Consider the following 10,800-nt stretch of genomic DNA (forward strand, 5'->3'; position numbering starts at 1 on the left):
TTTTTTCTTTGGAGGTAATTCTACTTGAAACATACTTCTTGGAACTCTGAAGGGGAATTCCTCTAAAAGCTAACATATTGCTAGTTGTCTAGGTTTCCCCTGTATTTAAAAGGAAGGGATAGGTAGTTCTAGAAGGCAGTACATGCCTTCTGCATTGAGATGAATCGCCTTCTAGAGATTCCTCTGACTCAAAAGGAACCCCTAGATGTCGTAGCTAACGTGATCATCTGTCAGATGTCTGGATTCAGTTATAGGTAGTGAGTGATTTCTCCCTTTATGTTGCTACCTAGCCTGTAGTCTGATATTGCTGTGTGGTTTGTTTTTGGTTTTGTTCTTTTAAGGCTTGGGTAGCAAACTTTGAAAGACCACGAATGAATGCAAATTCCCTTCTGGCAAGCCCTACAGGGCTTAGTCCCTACCTCCGCTTTGGCTGTTTGTCCTGTCGTCTCTTTTATTTCAAGTTAACGGATCTGTACAAAAAGGTATGATTTCTATGTAGTCAGCTACACACTTTAGATGCCATGATTTTTGCCTACTTCTTCGCCTAATAAAGTATTTTCCTTTAATGATCAGGTAAAAAAGAACAGCTCCCCTCCCCTCTCCCTCTATGGCCAGCTGTTATGGCGTGAATTTTTCTACACAGCAGCGACTAACAATCCACGGTTTGATAAAATGGAGGGGAATCCTATCTGTGTACAAATTCCATGGGATAAGAATCCTGAGGCTTTGGCCAAATGGGCAGAAGGCAGGACAGGTTTCCCTTGGATTGATGCGATTATGACGCAGCTTCGTCAAGAAGGTTGGATTCATCATTTAGCCCGGCATGCTGTAGCATGCTTTTTGACTCGAGGTGACCTCTGGATTAGCTGGGAAGAAGGAATGAAGGTATTGTTTCTTACTCTTGAATTTCTTAAAGTGCCTGTTAAAGTTTCAATTAGTCGTTCTAGAATTGTTACTGTGTGGTGTAAGTTGAATTTTAAACCTTAAATGAAAATGAAATCGCTTCTCATAAACGCGTGGTGCTGAAGTTTTGCCTGTGCAATGCCCCCTTTTATTGGAATATTAGAGTTTCTTGTAGTCAAAATAGGTCTGCAGTTCTTTTAAATTTGAGATTTCTTCCTAAATTTTGGCAAATAAACATGGATTACTCTTGTAATTGAAACTTCATTCCAGTCCTGCTGTGTGAACAGTTTCTGTTCACATCTCGCATCTGCTTCCCTGCGAAGGGAAAGCACCATAGAAATTAAAGGGAGAAAAGTAAAAGCTGAGAATGTCCTTTCAGCAATTTCTGTCCTTTTATCCAACGATAGAAGTGTGAGTATGGGCAACATGGTTTGGCTGAAGTTTCAGTGCAATTCATTTCTATGCAAGTATCCAAGAGATGCTGAAGATCAAATTAGAAATTTCAGTCTTTTAAAGAAAAGAATAGAATAATTTAATCTCAGCCTTTGAATCAGTTTTATACTTTCAGAAGGGTATCACATCTTTTACTGAGCAATCATAATTAATTAAAAATAGTTTTTTAGTTTTGAAATCTAAAAAAGAATTTACTTGCTATCAGGATTGTGACTTCATATTTATATATGTATACAATCTTACAAAATTTCACCTTTCTTAACAAATCAGTTCTAAGCAAATACCTTTCCTTTAAAAAAAAAAGGTCTTGGTTACAAAACAACATAAGCTGCTTTAGGAATTTTCCTTTTACAGTTCATAGATAAAGATATTGAAGATGCACATGCCTAAGTAACTCAGCCAAACAACAAAGCTGTATATTACATATAAATGCCAACTTGTTCTTACTTTTGAAATAATACAGATATGTGGAGGTCCCAGACTTGTGCGGTGGAAGCATGTTTAATTCATACATCCATAGCTAGCAAAAGTTAATCTGGCCTTCCACGGTGCTGTTCTTTCCTAAGTCTTATTACATGGCAGCATCTAGTGGAACAGTTGTGTGCTAACACTTAATGTTCATCTAGAGATCTTGTAACATTATTAGTCACCTTCTATTTAAAATGTTTTTTTAAAAGTGTTTTAAGATAAATCTTATTTTTTCAAAACAGCCTTTTCTTTTTTTCCAAATAGTTGCAGATATTTAGACAAAGATACTTTTGTAACACTTATTCAGTGTATGCTGTAGAATGAATGCCTTATTGAATATATGTAGAGAGATATCCTTGTTTAATGGTATTACTTTATTTAGAATTCATATTCAAATAATATTAGCTGAAGATGGGTGGCAGTAGTAAGATGTTAAGTTTTAGTGTTGGCTTGAAGAAAGGTGATGGTTTCTTTGGAACATTTGGAGATGATGCAAGTTTGAAAGGAAAATCAGAACTTTCAAAAATATGTATTAAGTATCTGTTTTGAAAACTACTTCTCAGTGCACCCTTTTTATAAAAGGTACTTGAATGTTCTCCTTTGAAGAATAAGGCTTCTCTTTATTTGTTGTTAGCCTGTATTGCTAGTGATCTGACTGAGCAGAGAAACTTCTTTTTATACAAGTTAGCATTGTCTGTGTTAATAATGAAAAAACAATCAATGCTGGCAACTGTAATGTTTTGCAACTATTGAGCTCCAGATTTAAAGTAAAACCTTCATAAATCTTCAATTTCCTCATGGGTTATTTTTTATATAATAGGGGTGGCAATTACCAGAGAAGACTTTTTGTCTTCAGACCAGAGTTCATTATCTGTCCCACTGTTCTTCAGCATGCTTGGTGGTTCATATACCTCCAGGAATTTAAGTGTGCATCCTCAAAACTGTGACTTACTAGATTAACTGTTGGCCTTCAAGAATACAACTTCTGAATATTTTTGCTACCCTGAAGTCTTGAATTCTCCTTGTGGGACTCCTTGCATAGTGGAAGGGGCTGCACAAGTTGAGATATTCAGACCAACAGTTTGAGTTTGAAATGTGCTTTGTATGTTCTCTGTTTTCTGGAAGTTTGCAAAACTTACTCAGTGGTAATGTGATGAAGCAACTCTTCGTAAAGGAACAAATGCCACTTGCAAGCAGTCAGGCTCCAGCCATCCTTTGGGGATTTATTTTTTTTAAGGGTGTATTTATGCAAGAATGTGTAACTTTTTGGTTGTAGCTTTGAGATGTCTACAAGGTTTTTTACAAGGTAAAAGCCAGACAGGCTATCACACTTTTGTTCTTGAGTTTGATGTTTAGGTAAGTATTTGCAATTGCATACTGAGCATTCTGTGAATGTTGCCAGGTAAGAAAGAGTGTTGCTATGTTGATGAGCTGGGTTTTTGCTGCTGAAATCAGAAACTTGGAACAATTCCTGAAAAAGTAGATGTCTCGAAGGTGTGCCATGTTCATACTAACTTGTTGCTTTAATTTCTTAAGGTCTTTGAAGAGCTCTTACTTGACGCAGATTGGAGTGTGAATGCTGGAAGCTGGATGTGGCTATCCTGTAGTTCCTTCTTCCAGCAGTTTTTTCACTGCTACTGTCCAGTGGGTTTTGGCAGAAGAACTGACCCAAATGGGGATTATATCAGGTAACTCACAATCCAGAAATTTCAGCAATTCCTGGATGTTGCCTAAACTGTCAAGTGGCTTTATACTCAAAATGACCTTTTAATTTTTTTTTAAGACGTTATTTGCCAGTACTTAGAGGTTTCCCTGCAAAATACATCTATGATCCGTGGAATGCCCCAGAGAGCGTCCAGAAGGCTGCAAAATGTATAATAGGAGTTAATTATCCCAAACCAATGGTAAATCATGCAGAGGCAAGCCGTCTGAATATTGAGAGGATGAAACAAATCTACCAGCAGCTTTCACGATACAGAGGACTGGGTATGGTTATAGGCTATTGGCTTTATTTATTTGAAAACTTCTCTCACCTTCTAGCATTTAGTAATTTTGTCCCATAGCAGTGGTGTAATCAGGTGTAAGCTCAGTGTGGTGACCAGGGTTGTGTACCCAAATAAATGAAAAATTAGATGTAATCAAGAATGGGAAGAAAGAGTTGAGTGAAGTGCCTCTTTCCAAATCTTACCTGGAAAATATTTTCTCTGGGGTTTTGGAAGTTTTTTTGTTAAACTGGGTCTTCCCTATGTTGACACTCTTGTACAGATAGATTTTAATACCAGTGATTAGAAAATTAATGTGGTTCATATCTTAAATAATACTGTATTTGCATTTGCAAATGCTGTTGCTCAAAGAGAGACCAATGCAACCTCTGGTAGCATTCTTCCTATTTAGGAAAGACCGTCCCCTTTGCTCCGAGAAGTAAACTACATGTGCTTGTATTGCTCTGGAAGGTGTAAGCAGTCAGTATGTTCAGATACTGAATATTGAATCATTGTGTTCTACTTCAATGGAATGTAGCGAATACCTGTAACTAATGAATATTGGAAAAGTTATGCAGAATGTTATGTAGAAAATGCTTGTTAAATAATTGTGAACTAAAATTACTTGGCAAGATCCCAGAAGTAGGCAAGATAGAAAGATGTTCTCCTGTTATAAAGGTAAACCAGTCAGGATGAGGGTGGAGAATTGGCTACTATGAGGAAAAAAGCATGCTACGCTTAAATTCTGCCCCCCCCCACCCCCCGTCTTTTTTTTTTAATGGCTATATATTTTATTTCTTTGCTTAGGTCTTCTTGCAACAGTGCCTTCTAATCCAAATGGAAATGGAAATGGTGGCCTAATGGGCTATTCACCAGGAGAAAGCATTTCTGGTTGTGGTAGTACAGGAGGTCAGTCAAATTCTTTCAATACATAGAATTATTGGAACTGAACTGCATGAACTTTTTATAATGCCCTTAGCATTATATATTGTAAGAAAGAACTGTTTTCACAAGACAGTTTCCAGTGCAAGTCACAAACACTTTCAAATTTATTCACTAAGGTTGGTAGTATTTGTGTATAGACATCTTTAGATATTTTTTTATCTCAAATGTGTAAGAATTTTTTAACATTTTTTTTCCCCCCTGAAAATTACTTATTAACATGTATCAAACAGTTTGATTTCAAAAGCATTTGATTGTGATTTTCTTCTTGAAGTCTATAAGCATCCTGATATTTGTGATGAGTGATTTGTGAATTTTCAAGTCAGAACTGTTAATTTTTAAAGTTTTCTAATGCTGGCATTAGATTCTTATTGGAATTTAATTCTACCATAATGTCAACAATAATATGGTGGACAGTGTCTGAAAGAATTTAATATAAAATTTATACAGTTTTGATGAAAATTAGATTATTAACATTCTTATTGTAACATACAACGAGTAGCATTAACTAGTTGCTAAGAGAAAAATAATAACAGTATTAACATTGCGTAAATCCATAGTGCATCAGCTTCTCAAATACTACATACACCTTGGACTCCTCATTGTAAAAGGATACAGCAGAACTGGAAATTTACTGGGTTTGTGTTCTCCTTAGGCTTTAGTCAAGGTTAGAAGCAGACTGTGGAGGAAGATGGACCTTATTCTCAGCCAGTATAGTTCCTCTCGAAGAATTAAAGTCTAGACCCCTTAAAGCTGGGTGCTTGAGCTTTTATTTCTTTTTAAGTTCAGAGATTTAGAAGACAGGAAGGGCTTAGTTTAAAAAATTAACATTATGTGCACTCTTTTCTCCTTAAAATGTATACATAAATACTTAAAAGTGTATACATGTACTTACATTTTTCACATTAAAAATGTATTCATTTTGTAGAAGGTTACTGTGTATTAATCTGAATTTGGAAAGACTAAAGGTTTGAGGGTTGGGACGGTGTTGGGGGGGGGGGGGGGGGGGGGGAAGCAAGCCACAGTCAAAGCTCCCCTCTTGAAGAGGGGGAAAAACCCCAACATTTTAAATTCCAGAACTGGAACTGTATCTTCTGTTATGTTTAAGTCTTTTTCCTACCTCTCCAGGAGCTCAGCTGGGAACTGGTGATGGTCATACGGTTGTTCAGCCATGTGCCCTGGGAGACTCTCATACAGGAGCAAGTGGAATTCAGCAGCAAGGTATTATGGCAGTGCCTGTCTGTAGAGGATCTCCAAATCCTTGCAACTATGGAAAAACAGACAAAACATCAAAATAACATGGATAGATTTTTGGTGACAGCTGCTGTCTACAACTTGAACTGGCCTTGTTTCTGTTCTTGAAACATAAAAGTTGTTTCTTATAGTGAACTTGCTTGTCTTGTCACTTTTATCTCTAAAATACTCTTCTAGAATGATATTTGTATGTTTTGAGCGGGAGGGATCACAAATGTGACTAAACAAAAATTAATAAACATTTTTCTAGGTTACTTTAAATGAAAGATACTGAAAGAAAAAAGTTCACTTTGTATTTGATAGCAAAACTTGCATGTCATCTTTTCCCTGATTTCACTACCACTCTTTCCATATATAATCAATTTCCACAGTTTTGTGTGGATATTCTCATATTGTGGAGGCAAATTTTTGTTACTGTAACTATACAGAAACTTAAGCTGTGGTTTGTGATAGATCAAAGTTGCAATCAAATTTAGCGCAACTGTTTGTTTCTTTGCGGTGCTAACAGGTTGTGTGTTTACTGATCATGAAAGACTGTAATCTGAGTTTTAAGCATCCAGAACATAACACAACTGACCAGAAAAAGAAACCTTGCAACTGCTTTTGCTAATTTGCATTATTCATGCAGGGCGCTCAGTGTCAAGGTGGATAGTCTACATGAACCAGAAAATAGTCTGCATCTTTCTTTTACTTGCCTTTTTTTTTTTTCACAGCTTAGTTATGCTAAGGATTCGCTAGTATTACTATAACAGAATAATAAAAAGGATGAGGAGACTTGGCAGAACAAATGTTAAAATTTATAACAACTTGGAATTAAAGTGTTTGGATATACAAACATTCTGCTTGTTGCAAATATAACACATGAACATGTATGCACTTAATATTGTTCACTGTGTGTGGATAAGTGCATATATATTTAACTGCTGTAGACTGCCATGAAGACTTTTTTTTTTTTGCATAAGAACTCTTCTGCGTTCAGTATGGTTTCTGGCAGGATTTTTCTTGATGATGGAAAATAATTCAATTGGCTCCTTTTTGTTGTTGTAAAGAATGTAGTTGTACACTTGCTTGCAGTTCTAAATTTTATTTAATAAATATCTACTGTATCTGAACAGGTTACTGTCAAGCAAGTAGTATCTTACACTATGCTCATGGAGACAATCAGCAATCACACTTATTGCAAGCAGGTAATTTAAAGAACAACAAAAAAACTGAAAAGCTTTTCCTGAATATATAAAGGTGCAATAGAATCTTAATGTAAATACTGGTTTTAAATTATCAGGAAGAACGGCCCTTGGTACTGGCATTAGTGCAGGGAAACGCCCAAATCCAGAAGAAGAAACTCAGAGCGTTGGACCAAAAGTCCAGCGACAGAGCACAAATTAAACTGGTAAGATCTGAGACACCTTAAAGTTACCCTGTTAATGAGTAAATTCCTGCACAGATTTTGTGTCTATGATAACATTCATATCACTGCAATGCGAAAGATCCTGAATTATTGCTGTAAATATTTCAGTTCCAGGTACTGTACAAATGACACAAAATCGTGGCTCTAGAGAGTTTACAAAGTATGAGATACGAAGTAGTTATAAAAATAGAACCAGACCAAAGATTATCAGACAGAGATCAAGGTGTTAATGAAAGGGAGATGGATAAACTGTCGTTTCACTTACATTAGCAGAGCTGCTTATGTAGCTTCAGTTACTCTCTGCTCCCACATCTCATCTTAAGTTGTGCCAGCAGCACTGTTTGTGTGAATGTATGGTGACCTGAATCAGAAGACTAACACAACTTAAAAGGAAAGGCTCAGGGCCTGGATTAGAGTTATAGACATGCAAGTGGACTAAGCAGAACATGTTTTAGAGGGAGACTGCAGAAAACCTGCAGAATGCTGATGTAGTTAATTGCATGTAAAGATGTAGGGACAAGAAAGATTTGAAGACGTGAGCGTTTGTCATTGGTCTGTAACTGAAGCAGGATGCTCAGATTGCTGAAGTTTGTCAAGAAAAGCTGTGGTGAAAAGTACCTGAATTTGGAGAAGGAGGCATTGCTAGATAGGCATACATGAACAGGTGTGAAGATGTGTCGAGAGAAGCAGTAAACTGAAGAAAGAGTTTGGTGTGTGTGAAATCATCAAAATAGAGAAGGTAACTGGATTTTGTGTTTTGGATAAAGTTACTTAGGAACAGGGTAGAGAAAAGAGAAGGCCAAAGATGTTATATCCCTTCCCCCAGTGAGCTTGATTTGAAAGGAATAAGGAAGATGACTTGAAAGACAAGAGGAATTACTTAGGAGGAAATCCAAGGAATAGAGGGCTGTCTGAAACAAGAGAGGGCAAGATTTCAAGACTAGGAGTGTAGCTGCATAGATTAAAGGCAATTGAGATGTCATTCCATCCTTATCTTTTACAAAAAACAAATTAAGAGTTGGTCCTTATGGAGTTTGAAGAGTAAGAATAGCACACAGGCGAGATAATAGCACATGGAAAGACTTTGAAGGAATTGGAAGATGGAGATTCATACAGCAAGCATAGAAGATGCATTCAGCATCTCTAGAGATAAAAAGGGAAATTCAATCCACTTCATTTGGATTTGACTGACAACAAGATCTAATTTTGCTTGTTATGTGGTGTCAGCACTTTGACAAAGTTATTGTGGTGCATTATGAACAATTGTGTTGTACTGATTTGATTCAGTGAAGAACCACAGCATTGTTTCCATAATGCCTGTCACTTGAAGTGAGCTGAGACCTTAGCGATTGATCCATCTGCTATTTTCTCACGTACTGGAAGCACTGTAAACTGTGCTTCTGTATTCTCAAACTGATTTCTGGTACTCGGATGGGCCTGAGTGGAACGTAATTCCAAGAGAGTCCATGTTTCAGTAGCTGTCTAATCCTTAGTATGTGTAGATTCATTCAGCATCCATGTTTTGTATTGCAGAATTCCTTAGGTGCTCGTGTCTGTGTAGAAGAAGTGCCTGCAGAGCGAACGTCTGGTTCCTGTCTAAGCTCTTTTTCAATTGAGAGACAGGTTGGAGGGGTTTCTAGTTTGGCAGAGAAGACTGATTTTGTTAGGGGTGTTCAAAGCATGCTGCAAAAGCATTATAGTCAAATACAAAAATCAGTCAAGATCATACTCAAAAACACTGCTGGCAAAAGGATGTGCGCCTTCTGAATAGTACTAAAGTATGGAGGCTGTTGGGTTTCTCTTTTTTTTCTTTTTCTTTTTTTTTTTCTTCCTTCCCCTTTTAGCCTCTAAGGAGTAAGAAATAAGAATTCTGAGTATTTGGGCCAATACAAATGGGGTTAGGGCTTCCTGCACTGAGAAGGGGGAAAAGAATATTGGTCCCTTGATTATTTCTGCCGCCTTCTTCAAAGACTCAGGACAAACTGCTTAAGAATAATTTGTTTTCTTTTTTCTTGCAGCGCTATTGGAAGAGAAGATACCACTCAACACACAGGACAAAATTCGTGCTACTCTGTATTGGAACTAAAGTGTTGTGAGAGTACATGTACTAAAATGATGTACTTTTTCATAAATTATTTTCAAATTTTTCTCAGTTGTTGTAAACAAGTCCAATTTTTGGAATGCATTATTTCTAACTGGCATTTCTATGGTTTTTAACTTTTTAATGACTCTTTCACAAAGGGCAAATTGAGTTTTGTATATAAAATATTTGGTGAAGAATTTGCTAACTTAATGTAAATACAAACATTCATGGTTAGTGATAGACCCATTGATATATTTTTGATAATCTTTCATGTATATGGTAGTAGGAAAAGCTGTAGTGATGTTCTGTAAAATGGATGGACATAGAAGGTTTTGAGTTTTAAAATTGTTATTATTTTCAGATTCTAGAACTTGACCTCTGTATGATCAACTTCATATTTTCATATTATAAGTGCTTAGGACTGTGTCTAATCAAATACAGTAGAGTTGTAACCTTTATTAATCACATCTGTATATAAGTCATATGCCAATTTTTTGTGAAGCTGTAAAATTTTCATGTGTATGTCCAGTCCTTGTATTTCCCAGTTGCCTTGTTCAGTAATGACATACCTTGTTAATAAAAGAAAATTGTATATATAGATACCTATGTCTGTCTTTTGTGTATGCTATTGCTCTGGTATGTATTTCCAAACAAAACTGTTTCAGGAAAAAGGGGAAATACAATTTTTGGACTTGATCTGGAAGCAACAAACAGTGAACTATATTACCTCTCACTACAAGTTTCATGATACTGAAGCAAAACACTACCCAAATTATTCAGGTCTTTTTGTTGAAATCGCATGCATGCATGTATGTATTCTTACCATCAAATGTCTTTCACCAATGTATTAAGTATTTCTTCAAAATCTAGGGGGTCTTTTTTTGCTGTAATTCCAACTTGCCTGATAGCCTGGTAGTCCTTCCTGTACTGCAGCTAATTTGCTGCTCTTGGAGGATGTTGATTTCTAAGAACAGGTCGAGTTTGCTGACTACTCAGTCAATACTGTCTCAAATATTTAGGTAAGTTGTATGTAAATGTTTTTTCAGACCATTAAGATTTCTGAAGAAGCAGTCTGAATTACTCCATTTAGATATAACTAGGTCAGTTACCTACCTGAGTGCGTGCACAAATCAATTCTCGTGTGGGAGGAGTTAATTATTATCTTGTTCTTAGTATCACATGAGTGACTTCCAGTCATGGGGCACTTCTGTGTGTCAGTTTAAAATTCAGACTAGATTTATGGGTTGGCAACATAAGCAGCAGGGCACTTGCTGCAGAATAAACTGTGGTTTTGCCTGTTCCTAGAT

The 10,800-nt window shown here is 36.5% G+C and overlaps 1 protein-coding gene across 1 annotated transcript in view; it reads left to right on the forward strand.

Annotated features, from left to right (window-relative positions):
• Window positions 1-10,060, forward strand: part of CRY1 (cryptochrome circadian clock 1) — a 43,845-nt gene extending 33,785 nt beyond the window's left edge. The window contains exons 6-13 of the mRNA XM_010585455.1: window positions 342-482; window positions 574-885; window positions 3,361-3,512; window positions 3,608-3,810; window positions 4,614-4,715; window positions 5,877-5,969; window positions 7,118-7,189; window positions 9,429-10,060. Of these exons, the coding sequence (XP_010583757.1) occupies window positions 342-482; window positions 574-885; window positions 3,361-3,512; window positions 3,608-3,810; window positions 4,614-4,715; window positions 5,877-5,969; window positions 7,118-7,189; window positions 9,429-9,496 (1,143 nt within the window). The 3' untranslated portion in view covers window positions 9,497-10,060. The remainder of the gene's footprint in view (window positions 1-341; window positions 483-573; window positions 886-3,360; window positions 3,513-3,607; window positions 3,811-4,613; window positions 4,716-5,876; window positions 5,970-7,117; window positions 7,190-9,428) is intronic.
• The last annotated feature ends 740 nt before the right edge of the window (window positions 10,061-10,800 follow it).

This window comes from Haliaeetus leucocephalus, unplaced genomic scaffold (genome assembly GCF_000737465.1).
Source record: "Haliaeetus leucocephalus isolate CR32 unplaced genomic scaffold, Haliaeetus_leucocephalus-4.0 Scaffold101, whole genome shotgun sequence".
Classification (NCBI taxonomy): domain Eukaryota; kingdom Metazoa; phylum Chordata; class Aves; order Accipitriformes; family Accipitridae; genus Haliaeetus; species Haliaeetus leucocephalus.